This window comes from Poromitra crassiceps (assembly GCF_964638095.1).
Source record: "Poromitra crassiceps genome assembly, chromosome: 4".
NCBI lineage: Eukaryota > Metazoa > Chordata > Actinopteri > Beryciformes > Melamphaidae > Poromitra > Poromitra crassiceps.
The window spans coordinates 25132946-25150517 of record NC_139626.1 but is presented as its reverse complement, the minus strand read 5'-3'; the positions used below and the strand labels follow the sequence as shown (position 1 = coordinate 25150517).

General features: G+C 43.5%; 1 protein-coding gene across 1 annotated transcript; it reads left to right on the top strand.

The window, feature by feature from the left end:
• Window positions 1-613: 613 nt before the first annotated feature.
• On the top strand, window positions 614-12083 carry patl2 (PAT1 homolog 2; the record flags this gene model as incomplete). The annotated part of the gene is made up of 19 exons (XM_083635841.1): window positions 614-619; window positions 1838-1991; window positions 2073-2365; window positions 2460-2525; window positions 2607-2612; window positions 2752-2916; window positions 3029-3103; window positions 3212-3360; window positions 4643-4717; window positions 4814-4937; window positions 5092-5212; window positions 5340-5446; window positions 5539-5616; window positions 7017-7156; window positions 8132-8288; window positions 10685-10825; window positions 11441-11538; window positions 11656-11796; window positions 12033-12083. The coding sequence occupies 19 exons, from the start codon at window positions 614-616 to the stop codon at window positions 12064-12066; spliced, it is 2130 nt and encodes a 709-aa protein (XP_083491967.1). The 3' UTR covers window positions 12067-12083.
• Between the last annotated feature and the right edge of the window lie 5489 nt (window positions 12084-17572).

Below are 17572 nucleotides of genomic sequence, written 5' to 3'. Positions count from 1 at the left end.
TTCATCAGATAGCCTATAGACGGTTTTCACCAGAGCGCAACCCCACAGCACTTCCTTTTTCTCAGCATTCGGCAAACTGCAGAAATATTCACTCGACATCGTTACTTTTGTTTTCGCTGCTCAGCTGTATAGGCGGTTTTTACGGAATGGTCAGTCCTGCACTTGTTTTTTTTTCTTTTATGTCCATAGCAAACACTGCAACAGGAAGTGAGCGGGGGTTCAATTTAAAATGTTTTTGTTGTCAAGTTAAAACCGTCTATATAGGGTATGTACACCCACTGGAACACGCCCCCTCAATCGGCAATGAGTGTCAAAATGAGTGTCAAGTTCCTCCCTGAGCAGCAGGTGTCAGTTATCTAGGCTGATTACTGCATTCAAGCTCAGTCTTGCTGTGACTCAGTGGGCGTGACCCCACAGTGACTTCTGCCTCTGTGACATCACATGCATACCCTCTATTAATCTTGAATATGTTTAGAATCTTACCACTAGATGTCACTATTCTCTGTCTGCTATTACTTCTATCTTTATACAAGAAGCAGTAGCCCAGTGGTTCATAAAGTCCCATTGTCCTGTTTAGAGTTACAACTCGGATATAGAGCTGAACAGTGGAACAATGGAAGTGAGTTTCCGATTCGTTTTCTCCGACAACCCCCAGGTGTCCTTGAGGTGGAGTTCCAGGGGATCCCCAGTAAAAAGGGGGATACTCTATTTTCACTACAATATTTCACTCCATCATAATAAGGAACACAATGTAGCTTATAACTATTTTGGTTATGTGTTTCACACTTTCCGTAGGCCTAATAATAAAACATCTAACAATCTTATCAGGGGGACCCTGGGACAAAATCTCAGCAGCACAGCAGGCATTTTGTGTCAGGGGAGGGTAAACAAACACAGGTGAGCAATAACATTAATGAGGGCCATATGGCACTGGAACACCTACATGGAATGGAAGTTAATGTTATTGGTTACACCTGTGTTTGTTTGTTTGCCCTGCCTTGAGACACAAATGGCTGATGTGAAAAAGGTCCATTTGGGTTGCTTAGACGTGAAAAGAAATTGAGATAAACTCTCGCGAGGTTTCCAAGCTGTCGCAGCACACAGAGCAGGTGAGTTCAATTAGTAGCTAATTGAGCGTCATGCGTGTCTGACAAGAGCGAGGTAACCTGGAGAGAGGTATCTCAACCCGACAGCTTCAAGTTGAATAAATGTCCAAACGATATCATGAGTAATTCAGAACAAGAAGTAAGTCATTTATTTATTTATTTGGAACTTTTGTGTGTGTGAATCTAGGTCTAGGGATGAAAGAACGGCAGCAACTTCCTTGTTGCAAACAGTGGACGCGTGCATGCTGTAATTAGCATAACAATTAGCTTGCATAGAAATCACAACAGCATTGCAGGCTAAATTAATTCGCTTGTAAAATATATACTGTCAAAAGGGCACATGTGAATTCAAAACCATTCCAGAGTTAATAAGAATCAAAAACCAAACGACCTACATTGAATAACACTGAACTATTGTGTGCTCTACACTTAAAAATACACAAAAATATTTTTTTTAATTAATGTCAAAATATTAAGTGTATTGTCACATGTTTATGAAGTTTCATAAGAACAAAGTCAGGAAAAGTGATGTCATTTTTTTTTTTTGCTCAAATGTTTAGACCAAACATTTATACATTTCACAGATGAACAGTGTGCCTGCTGTTGTGGTTTATAGAATCTGCTCAGAGCCACATGTCTTGTCTTTAGCCATGACCTTATAGTTGGCTATTTATTGAATTTCACCCCCACAATTTCTGATGTCATTGTCACTCCTGTCTCCATCCACTCAGGAGGCTGAAAGTGTCACCCAGCCCCAGTGGCCTGAGAATGGAGAGATGTGGAGTGATGGAGAGGATGGAGCTGACATGGACTGTGGACTCCTGCAGGCCATGGCTGAGGAGGACGAGGAGATTGACTTATACAATGACGAAACATTTGGAATGGGTGTGTAGAGTTGTCACTCATAGGATGAAACGTCATTTTGTTTGAAATCTTTTTTTCACCCATCCTCTCACGCTTATCTAGATCTAGAGGCAGATGAGATGGAACGGGAGCCCGGCGACGCTCCCCTTGAGTTTGTTGAGCCGCCGCCCCCGCCGCCGCTGCCAGCACCGACTCCGCCCATCCCAAAGCTGGTGCAAGCTGCCCCACCGTCACGCTGCCTCCCCTGCCCTCCCAGGCAGAAGCCACAGTACCTCCCCCGGTTCCCCCCAGGACAGCGGGCCAGAGGAAGGGGACAGAGGGGAGGGCACTGCAGGGCTCAGATGTTTGAAGACCCAGCTGTGATGAGGATAGTGGAGGGGCGACCGAGCCTCAAGGTGACCGTTTAAATTGTTGCCCAGATCAGATGTATGTTTGCTTGCCGCTTGATCTTGGTAGCTGATGATGCGGTTTGTTCTTCTCTGTTTTAAGAGCCTTGACAGTGCTATAGTGGACTGTGGAAACGCCATGTCCCGGGACATCTTTGACCACAACGCTGTGAGTCTCCATTTTAACAGATTTTATTTGTAAACTAGCGTGTTTATATCCTCACTCAGCCCCCCCTTTCCCTCTTTATAGTGGATGGTACCAAATTACTACAGAAAGACCAGAAGAATCTCTGGATCAATGCTACAGGTTAAACTCCCTAAATGAGTCTGTTGTCATCTGTATGACAGTGTGTTGATCTAAACAACCAGTTATCATGTCTTATTATGTTTCTTAGGACAATGCTATAGTGTGTGTGTTGGATGATTACGGGGGTAGAAGTCATCACACGGCATCCGACTTCCCGGACTTCCCATATCCTGTGTCTTCCTTCAGGGGCAGGAGAGGCGTCCCCCGAGGGCCCTACTCCAGGAGGCCCTTCGGCTACAGAGGCCCCCCGCAGGTGCACACTGGAGAACTGACTATTTTACTTTTATTAATGCACAGATGTCTGATGTGGCCTGCCATCTTTCCCACTGAATGGAATTAGGTTCAGTATTGCTCTTTTTTTGCAGATGCATACGCCCTTGATACCAGGATCGCCCATCCTCTCACGTCAGCCCTTAACCCCACGGCAGCATTACAATCAGGTTAATTGTGATAAATCACACCTGTTCTGTTAGTTATGATAAATGGGTTCTAATGGTAATATTTGATTGAATGCCCTGTGTTTTTCCTGCTGTTTTGTGCTGAATCAGACAGGGGGATTTCTGTTTCCTTTGGACCGTCCTTGCCCCTCCACTCCTCAGTCTTTGAACCCAAAGATGATGCAGCTTCGCTTCGGCGCCAACTCACCGAGACCCTCCCCTTTCTACAGTCCCTTGTCCAATCCAGTGCAACATTTCAGGTCTGTGATTGCACCGTGTGTCAGGAATGATTGGTCTGTGGCCTTAAACATTTGTCATCAAAAGTTTGAAGATGACTTTGCGGTCTGAGTCACTTGGGATCAGTGTTGGGGGTAACTCATTATAAAAGTAACATATTACATGTAATATATTATTTAGCAGTAACTCAGTAATATAACTTATTACTTATAGGATTTCAGTAATATTATACCAGTTACTTTGTCAATTAACTCAAGTTACAAATTGAGTTACATTTTTATTAAATCAAAGCACATATTTAAAAAAGATACAATTATTTCCTAATCAAACTGTGTTTTTATGCAACTAACCACTATAGATGACAATAACAAAGGAAAAGAATAACATTTAGAATTTTGGATTGTTTACACTAACTGTTGACTGGGCTCCATAGCGACTCATAGGCTAAAGGGGATGATGATTCCTCTGTTCTGCACATAGACGTTTTCGGCTATCAGACCTTCATCAGGACTTCACCAGATGGCCGAAAATGTTTTGTGGTGTTCATATGTTGCTCAAATGAACAATTCAATTACTGAATTGTACATTCTCCCTGTGTGTAATCTTCCCTTCATTCTATGGATATACGCACATAGAATTACACACCAGGAGGGCCTGAGCGCATTTCAACATAAAACAGTATAAAAGTAGATTAAAAAAATTCCAGGAGAATAATAATCTACGTGAGTAATAAAGCATATTTTTGAAAAATTGAAGTGCCCAAAATCAAATAATCAACCAACTAGTGATGACTATTTTGGAAATGGGATTTTGAAATCAAAACTAGATGTGGTTGTCGGTGACAGTGTATTACATAGTGGTTGTCCATATAGGCAACAGAGAAAGATAGAGGCAGACACAGATAGAGAGAGCGACAGCGCCCAGGCCAGGCAGAGCGAGGAGAAAGAGGTGACCAGGTAAGCATGCGTACTGTAATGTTATCTTATAGAGCCAGAATATGTTTGTCAGTGACAGACTATCACATAGTGGTTGTCCATACAGGCATCACAGAGAGATAGAGGCAGAGAGAGAGAGCGACCGAACCCAGGCCAGGCAGAGAGAGGAGAAAGAGGTGACCAGGTAAGCATGTGTACTGTAATGTTATCTTATAGAGCCGGAAAGTACTATTAGTATGTTGTGTAGAATTTCAGGAAATGCAATGAAAAATAAAATTTCCTGGGGGATTACCAAGGACGGACCTCCAGACCCCTGCCAAATTTGTGTCGCCACCACTTTCCAAATCAAACCACCTCCCTCTACCCACAGGTACCCTGGTCCTGTGACACAGCTCCACCCCCAACATAAACGACTACTGAGTCAAAAACGGCATGCATCACAAAGGTCGGTACTGCTGAGATTTTCTGCTCAATTTCTCTCATTCAGTGTGTCATGAAAATAAGATTAGCTTATTTAATGAAAAATATGTTCGGTTTGTAGAAAACCAGAGGGATGGGATCCTTACTGCAATCTTATGACAGCCAAAGAGAAGGAGTGGATCATCAGGCTACAGATGATTCAACTGCAAAGTGAGAATCCGTACCTTGAGGACTACTATTACCAGGTAGGATGACTGAAATCAAAGCGTTTATCGATTTGGAGTAACTGACCTTTGCCCCCTGTTGTATTTTCTGTCATTGAAGCAAGTTGCTGAGTACATGACGAAAGTCAGAGCTTTTTTAAAGGATGTGTCTCTTATCGCCTCTGTTCCATGGTAGGAGTATTATCGGCGGATAGAAGCTAAACTGGCTGAGGAAGAGCTAGGGATCAGGAGCAAGAGGGGGGAGCCACCCAAGCTCACCACACCTTACATCAAACAAACGGATGCTTACATGCCAGGTTCCTCTCTCATTCACCATACCATGATAGAACATGCTATTTCTCATGTGGTCGTTTCGTTTTTCTTTCGGTTTTTTTAGGGTGTTTGTTGTTTTCTTGAGTTTTTATGGTGTTTTTGTTTTTCCAGTGGTGCACATTGAAGGCTCCTTGGGTCAAGTTGCTGTGTCGACATGTTACTCTCCTCGCCGTGCCATCAGTGCGGTCCATGCAGTTCAAGCTCAGAGTCCGCTTCAGGTGACTGTCATTTTTTTTTGCCAACTTTTTGAAATTCAGAAGTGTATTGCTTTGCCTTCCCTGATAATCAAACTGTTATTTCTACATAACAGGAACAAAAAGACACCAGAAAACCAGAACAAAAAGACATCAGACAACAGCGATTAGAGGTCCTGAGCAAAGTTGAAAAGGTATTTATGGTTTGAGTCAATGAGATGACTTAAGCCCTTTGCAAAAATGCATTGAACTCCCCAAGATATCCAGACATTGGATCCGGTTTATGTGTGAACACAATTGTCCGTTGTGAGCGCGCGGCCGTGCAAACGGATCATAAAACCACTTGACACTCGCAGAGCAGCGCATGTTTGAATGCTACAGGATATTGTCCGGCGCGAGTGAGTTGATGTTATATTGTTAAATGGCACTTTTAGAAACCAGTAAGGTTTGTGTATATTCTCAGGGATATGAGATTTCATGAATGGATAGTTACATGGCTGGATTATTTGGAAGAGCAACGCCAAATTGGAGAATAAAGTACAATTTCAGCCCCCCCCCCCCCCCCCCCCAAGCTGCCTAGTGTTGTATTGTGTAGTCGTAGACTGAATTTCAATCATGGAAGACCAAATAAGGCATTAATAGAGCACCCCATGCTGTCATACCCCTCAGCCCAAATGACGTCACTAAATGACGTCACCATCTCCGACGTCACCTTTGCAGTGTGACGTCAGTTGCCCAAATGACATCAGTTATGACATCATAAATGCCCTTCTCCCAAATGACATCAGTTATGACATCATAAATGCCCTTCTCCTGGTACTATATAAAGCCCCCATCACCACAGCTTAAATCACACTTGTGCAGTCATCACTCACCTTGTGTCAGCATCACGCATTCATCCAGCATCTCCAGAGCAAAAAGCTTCATCCCACCACCTCCCCAGATCACCACCAATGTCATGACTCCTGTTGGAAACAAATCCCCTTAGGGGGGATGTCCTATCTCATACAGCACCGACGCCCTCTCTCATAAGCAAGAGGAGCGTCACATCATGGAGTCATACGCCATACTCAAACCGTCTATTCTGATTCAATAAAGTTTGTTAAAATTATATTAAGAGTCTCTCATGATTGAAATATATTCGGGGGGATAACTTTTGGCGCGAGAAATCCAATTGAAAATGACTTAAATGCCACCTGGCCAACCTTGCTGTCAAATTGGCTGTTTCACTGTCTGCAAGCTTTAGCACACATTTTCTAACCGTATTCGCCAGGTGTTGAACGTTTTTTCATGGAGTGGAGAATTGCGTTCTGAAAAAATATCTCTGTAGTCTACATTGAAAAACTTAATTTAAAAGTCTCGCATAAACACTGCGATTTCCGCAACACTGCGATTTCTGCAATACGTTCTAAGTCATGCCCTGCCCCCCCTCGGCTAAATCACACGGAGGATTTCCTCATGTGTGAAAACAAATGAATGACGCCTGTTGTGTGCTACATGTGTGAAAGGGAAACTCTGGACCTGGTCCAGAGTTCATGTCTGAAAAGGGCTTTAGTCGCCCCCTTCTTCTAACCTTGACTCATCTGTCCTGCAGTTGTTCATGGTTCTGCTGGAGGTAGAGGAGGCGGAGAGGATGAAGACCACGGCCGTGGGTGAGTCGGAGAAAAAGCAGATTGAAAAGACTCAGAGGAAGGTGAAGCACATCTACTCCCAGCTGCAACACCACGACCCCCTGTGAGTGCCCTCATAACTTAGTTCCACATCAGCGTCGAAATTGACATTTCCATCATGAGAGCCACTATTTTCAAGAAGTGATGTCTAAATTATTAGAAAACAATTGCTAGTAGAGAAAGGTTAACTCATTCTTGGTGATTCCAGATGGCCGTCTTAGACTCACACAATAAGCTTTTTATGGACATACTGTAGGTTTTTATCATAGACAGTCTAAAAAAGTATGGACAGAGTCGGCATGACATCACCCATTGATTTTGGACTCCCGTTTTGAAGCCTTGTCCACCATCTTGGGGTTCTTGCGCAGCTCGCGTGAAGACACGGGACCAGGGGTTTCCCAGAGCCGCAGCCCGCCTGCCATTGGTCCGTGATCAGCAAGCTGCGCGATCACTGGACAGGCAACCTGTCAATCACGCCCAAAACAATATTTTCTATTGTCTATTTCACTCTAAACGGGTGAGTTGTATAACAAGTGCATTTGTAACAGCTGCGACCAGATAGGCGAATTTCCAAAATGCACTTGAAAAAGAAAAAAGAAAAATGATCAACCAACAGGCTGCATGAAAAAAATATCACCCTCCTAGGGCAAAAACTGTGCCTGAAAACTGCCTGCTAAAGGGTGGTGAACCTTTTGTGGACCAACCAACCACCCGTGACTTATAGAGCTGCTGGTCACAGCTAAAAATCCACCCCCCACACAGTTGTTATGAAAGGTAAAATTAGCTACAGTATATAGACCAAAACCATGTTTTGAACTAGGCTATAAACATGCTTAATCCTGTTGTAAAGATTGGCATTTTAACATGGGTGTGAGCGGGGAACAACTCGCTTTTGCTGCCAACCTCAAGTGGCCATTTGAGGAGCTTTCATTATCACTTTCGTGGGTTCCTCTGTCAAAATCCGAGCTTGCCGCCTGGTTTTTACAGATTTGGAAACGGAGCATTGATTTTTCTCGAAACACTTTTTGTTTTGCTGTAGAGATTCAGGGGGTGAGTTTCTCCCCTTTCTGCTGGTCTCAAAAGGCAAGAAGCTACTTGCCCGGCTTCTCCCTTTGCTGGACCATGACTCTGCACTGAATCTCCTGTGTGTGGTGACTTCTAGCCTACCTATGCTGATGAGCAGAGACACCGATGAGGTAAGGACACGGTAGTGTTTTGGTTTTTCTCATCTGTACTGAAATTCCTCCAGCATGACTTAGGTGCCGTGCAGACAGGACGTGTATTTGAGAAGCCAGCGCCTTCATTCTCTATGGTAAGGACGCGTTAGGGACCGTTCGTTATTTAGGGAAGGGGCCACTGGAGGAAAATAGGGGAGGGAATCTTGTTTTGAATTTAGTTTGAGGGAGGGTACATTCTCTTTAATTTGAGTCCAGGGGAGGGGTATACAATTTTGATTAGATAAAAATATATAAACTTTTTGTTTGTGTGTAATGTTTGCTTTTCGGACTTCAACAACTACTGAGTTGCTTCATTTACACCCCTCCTGTCCAAACTGTTTGGTATGTCCCGGTGCATTGTTTCTCTTTGGCGGTCTGATCTGTCGATCTTTGTGCTTGGCCTATCCAGACAGTAGGCGTGTACAGTATCTGGCCAATCAGTGGGCTCTGTTTGCCTCGACGGAGGGCTGGGGTCTTGTACGCACTGCTGGGGTAACCTATATGTTCATATCAGCGAGGCTGCGACAGGCTGGTGTGCTGTTGCTGCTTTCTTTCGGGAGCGCGAGTGGCTGACTCATTGTGATACTAATAGTTTGATTTGATTGTATAACTTAGTGTAAGACCACCATCCTGCAGGAGCCCTTACACGTAATTATTGTTGCTGCGTGCTATCATGACGTGGTGATATGTAACAAGTGTCAACCAACCTGTGCTGTGATGCTATGAGCTGTTTTAATTAAAACATATATATATATTTTTGTCGATAATAAAGATTCCTATTTTAATATTAAGCTGCTTCTTGGTGTGTGTGCCTTAACGGCGTTGGAGCCTGTGGCTGTGGTCTCTAGGTGCCACAATATGGAAGTAGGCTACATTTCCAGCACGAAAAGTCGAGCAAACAAACAGACATGGCATCACAAAATATATGGGCTCTATCGTTACGCCAGATAAGTCTAGGAAGTCACAGTAGAACCGAGTTACGGCTCACTCATCTCCTAAATTATGTAAAGTCTACAAGGGATATTTATACCACCAGGATGACATATATGTTTCACATAGGGTTGTGTTTTGATTTCGAGATTTTATTTTGTCCAATATTGAAATGTTCGACAATTGCATGTTGTGTTAACATTATTTCTATCTACCATTCTATCTATTTAGGCTAATTTGGATGCTATTTGTTATCGAAATGTACCTCAATGGATGCTGGGAGATTTTACATGTGTGGCTTTGTGCCTGTCTGTGAGAGAGAGAAAGAGAGGGGGGACAGAGAGTGGAGAGTCCGCCACATAGAACCGGCTAACTTTTTTCCATCAGTCATTCACTGCTATTTAAACACAAATATTGATATACACAGACTGAATATTGTTTCACAAGCGAAAATAGCATTATGTAGCGACCAGAGGAGGCGGTCGCTCTGATTGGTGACAGTTCTGCTCTTAAGAAGCGCAAAGGATTATGGGAGTTCATGTTCTTGTGGGAAGCTTCTTACTGTACAGTTAAAAACGTGGTTTAGTGATGTTGTGCATATGTTTTGATTGCATTATGTGGTATTATGGCAATGTTTGTGTGGCCAGGATATGTTTAGTTTTACTATCAATGTAGCCACCACGACTGAGACTGTTAGTGTGTTTGATCACCTCTGGCCAGAGTTTCTGGGAATGTTAGGTTAAAAGTAAGATATCTGTGTCAGTCTGCATTCTTCCACGCAAACGTGCCACAATATTGTTTGGGGAGGGTTAATTATAATTTTCAAATCGCTTTGGGAGGGTCAAGGAAAAATATATTTTGATCATGGAAGGGGCACAGCTTTTTATTTCAGAGCACACCAAATTCCTCCAGTGACCCCCTTTCTAAATAACGAACGGTCCCTTAGGCGCGCTTCTCTTTCAAACGCACATGCCGTTTAAGCGCTCTTGGTGGCTAGTGTTTTTGACGGAGCACTCTGGGCGTCTCAAGCTGAAATAAAGTGCAACATTTGGAGGAAAAGCGCGCTGCTCGTCAATGTCACTCCTCCTACCCCTTCTCCTGGCAGGGGGATCTTCAACCTCCGCTACTGCCAGAATTGGCAATAATCTGGCTTTCATGTTTACAGTGTGAACAATCAACATCGGACTAAACCAGCTGGTTACCGTCCGTGTGATCGTGTTGTCCTGAACTGTACTGCACGTGACTGCAGGGAAAAACAAAGCACACAAAAAAATGCTCCATGCGCTGTTTTGTGCACATTGAAAGCGCTCTCGACATGATTTCCAAAGCGTTCTTATGTGAAATACACACGTCCTGTCTGCACGCCCGCTTATGCTTGTTTAAAGTGTTAGAAAACTTATATCATGGTGAATCTCATTGCTATCTTCATCACATCCACTTGTCAGTCTCTCCCAGTGCTCTACCCACCTCTTCGAACCGTGATCGCAGGCCTAACCTTCAGTCAGCTCATTGGGCTCCTCAAAGTTCTGACGGCATCTGAGTCTCTAACGACATACGAGTGTCTCACACTAGCATGTCAGAACAAGGTTAGTGCTTTCTGTTCTTCTTCTTCTTCCCTGTAAGGTCCTAAGTGGATTATAGGGCCGCAACCACACTACTCCAATGGGCTCCAGGCAGTCTTCCTAGTGTTGGAGTACCGCTGGAGTGGCCAGTCTCAAGACCACATTTTGATGGTCTCGGTCTCGGTCTTGACTCTGTCTCGGACGGTGGTTTTGACTCCAACACTAAGGCTGCTTTCCGATCTGCTAGTAGTTTCCCTTCGAAGTAGACTGCACAGGGTATTCAGCCATGTTAAGTAATATGGCTGAATAGCCTTTGCAGTGCACTTCGAAGGGATGTACTAGCTACCCGGAGGAAACCCACAGGAACATAGGGAGAACATTCAAACTCCACACAGAAATGACCTGGGATGGACCGGGGTTTGAACCCATGACCTTCTTGCTGTGAGATGACCGTGCTAACCACTGACCCTCGTGCACAGTGCTTTGTGTTGCTCCTGTGCTTTTATCCATCTAACGGGTGAAGAACAGTCTGCAGCAGGACCAGGGCTTTTGTCTCTTCTGTGCCTCTGTGTACCTGCATTAAGTAAGGGCTGTTTTCTTACTCCTGTTTCACTGTCTTTCCCTCTTTTGTTGTTTTAGTTTGGGCTATCCTTACTCTATGCCCTCCTGTCCCAAGGAGAGAGGTTGCTGTCTTCAGGCGTTCCTCTTGAGCCCAGCATTGGTGACTTTGAGACCTGGTGGGAATCTTGAACCTAATTTTCAGTTTTAACATCCTTTTGGCCCAACATTTTTATTATTTGAACATCCCCAAAGTTTTGGAATGATTTCAAATAACTGATGTTTTTCTTCTCCAGGACGGACACAATATTCCAGGTGGCAGGGCAGCTCTCCCAGTGTTCATTGGTGGAGCCGCTCCTCATGCCGTCTAACCTGCTCACTCTCTTCTGTCGCTACCTGGACAAGCGCACCGTCCATCAGCTGAAGAGCAACATGGAGTGAGTCCATAATTGAACATCATTACTTACATCATTTGGCAGACGCTTTTATCCAAAGCGACTTACAATAGCACATTTTATCAACAGTAGTCAAAACAACTGCAACAGTCTACATCAGCTAAGACTTTTTAAAAGGAATAAAGTAGCATTTTGATTTCATTGTAACACATTTTGGGATATTGTAAACAAAGAATAGATTTAATTTAATTAAAACTAATTAGATTATCTTTATTTAGGTCTGCAACAGGATTCCTGGCTCTCCCGTCATAAGTTGGACAGAAGCAGAAGAGACTTTCAACGAATGACCAGGTTGTGGTGAGCGCTAGAGTGAAAGAAGCAGAAGCACGGCCCTGAAAAGCCCCTCAGTGTTCATTATAATACGAGCTATCAATGTACTGCTTTGTGTGTGTGTGTGTGTGTGTTCAAAAACACATTGATTCTTATTCCTTTTGTCCCCCCTCCCTTGTCCCCTCACATTATGTGCACTGTCTCGAAGCTGTTTCCCTTTTTATTTCCTTTATCGGATCGTTTTACTTTCCTCCCTTTGGTCTCCATTAGGCTGCGTCAAGTTTATTGTGAAATTACCATGTTGACTTGTTTTATCTTCAAAAACAAGTGTTGCCATTATTCCAGAGTTGGCCATACACACTGCAGTTGGTAGCATGGCCAGTAGATGGAGCTGACTTCATCAAACTTCCATTAGACATGCCACTCATCACATTATACCTCTGTGCTGCGCTATCATGAGGCTAACTACCTTTAGGACAAGAAATATGTCTTATCACTTATTGTTTCTGTAAATTAAGTGTTGGATCAGATATTGGTGACCAACAGGGTTATGGAGGATTGTATAGTAATTTATTATTGTACAGCTGAACCTATACGTTCATTATAGTAATGACAAATTTGAGTAATTCATCTTGGCATGGCACATCAAAAGAGGCTGTGCAATTTTTGGGTTGTTTGCAAAAAAAAATCATGCATTGTGTGTACACGTGTAGCGATACTACATTTGCTGTGTTTTCTGTCTTAGATGTTTCAGTTGTAAAGAGCTTTTTATTTGAGTTAATTTGGAAACAGGAATAATTTAAATTGCACCCTTGTACAGCACTTGCAATATAAATAAAATTCTTAAAAGAAAAAAGCTCATGAACTTTTTAGATCTAGATTGTGGTGAATGTGTTTTAGCAATATGCAATGAGGACTGTACCGCCTTGTTCATTACGTTTTACTTTGTCAGTATTCCACTAGAGTGGTAAATATCCGTAAGCACATGCTGGACTCGTTAAGTTTGAGTCATGAGTCCTGGTTTATTGGATTAAGTGGTGAGTAAAAACTTCATTATGGCTAGATGAGTCTGGCTTGACTGGTGCAGCAGGCCTTCAGGAGACCAACTCAGTTATATAGACCCATTTAGAGTGGACGTCACAGGGTTAGTTGCGCACACATCGTGGTATCCAAAACTCTTGAGGAAGTGAAGCCGAAATATGACTATGCCCGGCATTGCAACCTGGGCGATGTAGTTGGATCCTAGACCCATCCTGACAGTGAGTAGTGAGTACGGGTCAGGAAACCTCACCCCATTGAAAGAGTTAGGTTACTTTACTGTCTGTTGCTGGCAAAGCGTTAAAATACATGGAGGAGGCATCCGGATCTTCCATATTTCTATGACAGCTGAACCGCTAGTTGTAACTTTCTGCAACCAGTTCAGCGCCGCCCACAAAATACATAATCGCCATTTACAAACATACAAAGGGTCTATAGCACTCTATTCAAACAGGCATCATCGATTCATGATCCAGGTTATTGACTCCACCTTGCTGCATGATGTATTTAAAGGCTTAAAGAAGCTGTCCATTTAAATTGAGTCCCTGACCTGGAAATTAATATAAGAAGTTAATGTTCACTTCCTGAGGTTGTCTGAACCACTGGCTCCATGAAATGTCTTGGTTCTTGCCCAGCTGTTTGTCTGTTCGTATACCGTCTGGAACAGAATCTTAAACAGTCACACTCGACCGCATGACCCCCATATAACAGGATTTGTTTGTGTGGAAGGGACCTTGAGCTTTCAAACATCTGTCAACATTTCCTTTAGACCATGATCTTTATTATTTCTAATTTCTAGTTACTGGTAGGTGTTGGTTTCCTGAATGAATACGCTTCACCTGCAAGTCTCAACTTGGCCCTTACCCAGTTGTGTTCTATTATGCATATAATAAAAGGGCAGTAGCTTTTAGTTTCACAATATGGACTAATGTGACGCCATATTCTGTGGTCCATGTTTCCTGCCCCTTTCTGCTGAAGGTCACTGGGCTCTAACCAAACTGATACAGTAAAGCCTGTAGGCCTACTGTGTGGAAACGCCTGAGTGATAAGCCTGTAGGCCTACTGTAGAAACGCCTGAGTGTGACATTCCTAAAGGGGGAAAGTGATTGGCAGGACATGTGACTTTAGTCCAGTATATAGCGAAAGGGGAACATAAGAGCAGAGGGGAAGAATGTTTTATTGCTGATGTGGAACTGCTTTTTTTACAGAATAGATAAAGGTACAGGACGGATCAACCTTTTTGTTACAATGCACCAATGCATGCAGATACACACGCTTCGGTGTCGTGAAATTTGTCCACATTTTTCCCATCCTGGCTAGCCGTCGTCCACGGCTGGCAAGCAGCGGTGGGCAGCTGCAGTGAAGCGCCCGGGGAATCGGGGACCAACTTCTTCCAACTGCCACTGGTCAGATGACAATCTTCTTGCATGTTTTTGTGGGGGTCCATATTGATATATCAGGGGTGTCAAACTTATTTTAGTTCATGGGCCACATGGGACCCAATTTGGTCTTAAGTGGGCCAGACAAAGAAAATGAATGCATAATAACCTAGAAATGACACCTAAAAAAAAATATATTTTAGTGTAAGGAATTGGGCCTACAGGTACATTTTAAGAACATGGTTTCACATAGGGTTATCTCAGCTGGAGGAAACCCAGGGGAGCACAGGGAGAACATGCAAACTCCACACAGGTCACAGTCTGCGACCAGACGGGCTAGATAAATCCCAATGTTGCCAGACAAATCCCAATGTTGCCAGACAGAGGCAATATTTTCTTATTGTCTGAGTAGGTTGGAATGTGGGACCAGGGGGATGAACTGTGTGTGTACATAATGTTTAAAATTGATGGAAGAAATGTGGATTCGTGCTGGTCGTAAAGGCAGCTATAAAGCCATGAACATGGTGCGTCCTAGGGATAAAAGTGATGAGTTGGCACCAGTGTTGATCCCCGCTTCAAAATATATATTTAGACTAATTTTCCCTGTATGTTGTAAAACCTAGATCAGTGGTTTCCTAGTGGTTCTCAAACTGAGGTACGTGTACTCCTAGGGGTATGTGGAGGTACTACATGGGGTACTTGAGAGAAAGGGGAAAATGAAAAAATGCCAGAATAAATCATGAAAATAAATGAAACGTTAAAATAAATCTGCTCGGGAGGCACTAATTGCAACTATTTTACTCAATTTCATATTTTGTAATGTTATATTCTTCAAAAGGTGGGCTATAATTCATTCATTGCATCATATGCGATAGTTTCTTCTACGCAAAATGTTGGGAGTCGGGTAAAGGGGGTACTTGGATTCAGAAATCGGGGAAAGGCGGTACTGAAGCCAAAAAAGTTTAAGAAACACTGACCTAGATGGTAGGCTATGTCATGGTCTCAGTGGCGTGCCGTCCATTAGGCGAACTAGGCAAATGCTAGGGGCGCTTGAGCCGTTAGGGGCGCCAGAGAGGGTAATTTTCTTTTTTTTTTTTCTTTTTTTTTTTACAAATACTTTTTCATGATAATAGGCCTACTATTATTTTACAATAGTAGACAAAAAATAAGCACAACAATGTCTTAAGTCTTTAAATAATAGTGAAATCATTTTTCTAATTCTGGCTTTCTGGCTGCCTGGGCTGCAGCACTTTCACCATGGTCCCTAAACCATCCAATCCGGGTTTACTCCGGGCGCTCCGGTTTCCTCCCACCATCAAGAAAAACATGTACCGGTATGTTAGGGTTAATGCTCCTGTCAGTGCCCCTGACCAAGGTACTGGCAAAAGAACTGGAGTTGGTCCCCGGCCGCTGCACAGTGGCTGCCCACTGCTCCTAGTTCTAGGAAGGTTCCTAGTAGAGGATGGGTCAAATGCAGAGGATGAATTTCCCCAAGGGGATAAATAAAGGATAACTTAACTTAACTTAACTTAATCCATACCACCCCACCCCCTGTGTTGCTGTCTGTTGTAGTGTAAAACGACTAAAGGGAGAGCAGGTGCTTACATGAAAGTGAGTGAGAAAAGGAGAAGATACTGAATAATGACCTCACAACAGTATAATCCTAATGTTAATTTAAAATTAAATATTCTTCTAAATATGGATGAAAGTCCAAAAAACGTCAAATTTTCTTCGCCCCTTTCTTACAGCACCCCCTACCTAAAAGTACTTCCAGCGCCACTGGGGAAGGCCGATTCTGAGCCTGCACTGCAGTGGTGGAATTAGCTGCGATATCATTTTTATTATATTTTCTTTTAGGGGGGGGGGGGGGGGGGCACCAGCAAAAATCTTGCCTAGGGCACCAACTTGGTTAGGCACGCCACTGCATGGTCTAATGTAGATGTATGTCAGATAGTTGGCTCATCAAATATTTGAACTGAAGGCAAGCTGCCTTGAAGGGGTGTAGATGGACGGTTAAGGCTGAAGAGGTTGACATTCTCAAACATGGAAGGCATTTTGTTTTATACGCCACACATCCTGGCTGAATGCTCCTGGGGGCACTGCTAGTGGGAGGGGGGCACTTATCCTGGGGTGCTTCAGTGAGGATAATTGGTATACTAAATGATATCCCATTTGGGGTGGAGTCACTGTGTGACATCTTGGGCTCCATCGTTTAGTTTATTTATTTTTTCACAGCCAGTGCGTGCACGCATTCACAAAACATCCACAAAAAACAAACTGTAAATACAAGGGGAAATATAATGATGGTATAGTGATGTGGTCCAAAAATACCACATCACTACACGGGTTACCATCCATTGCCCTCCAATGGGTGTAGTGATGTGGTGTTTTTAGACTCTCGTACCATGGGAAATTCTTCTCGGCAAGGTTATTTTCAACTTGTGACAAACCCTAATTGTGCGTTTTTCACACCTGTCCCTCCCGTGTTGTTTGCAATGGACTTTAAAGTAACTGTCATGTGAATCGGTAATTCCGATGCTAGCTGGTGGCGTGCACTCCCAACAGTTGGTCCACTCTGCTGGCTCTCACCCCAAGACTTGGCCAAACTGCTACTACTGCAGCTGCACACATCTGGGTTTGAACACACGTTTAGCGGACACGGCTATCCAGAGTCAGAGAATCCTTGTCCAACAGTGGTTACACTGTGGTCTGTAGTCAAAGTTTTAGTACGGTACACAGAGCAATACACTAACATCCTGCCTGCCAGCCACCTCTAACCCCACCCCCTTCCTCAGCACCTCCACACTGTCTGCGTATCCAACACGCCTGCGGTCAATCAGTCACAGTTATAGCCAGCTTCAGCATCAACAAGTTATCTTTCTTTTCTTCGTGTTGCCAGTGATTTGACTTTCATTTCATCTCCATTTGTGTCCGTTTGAAAGGAGTTTTCTTTTCTGCTCATAATATGATGCTGCAGGTAGACAAGGCAGTGGACTTGGAGAGTGCAGAGAGGGCTTGTGTGTCTAGAGAGAGAAATTGGCTGTGATTATTTGTCTTCGCTTTGCTTGAAA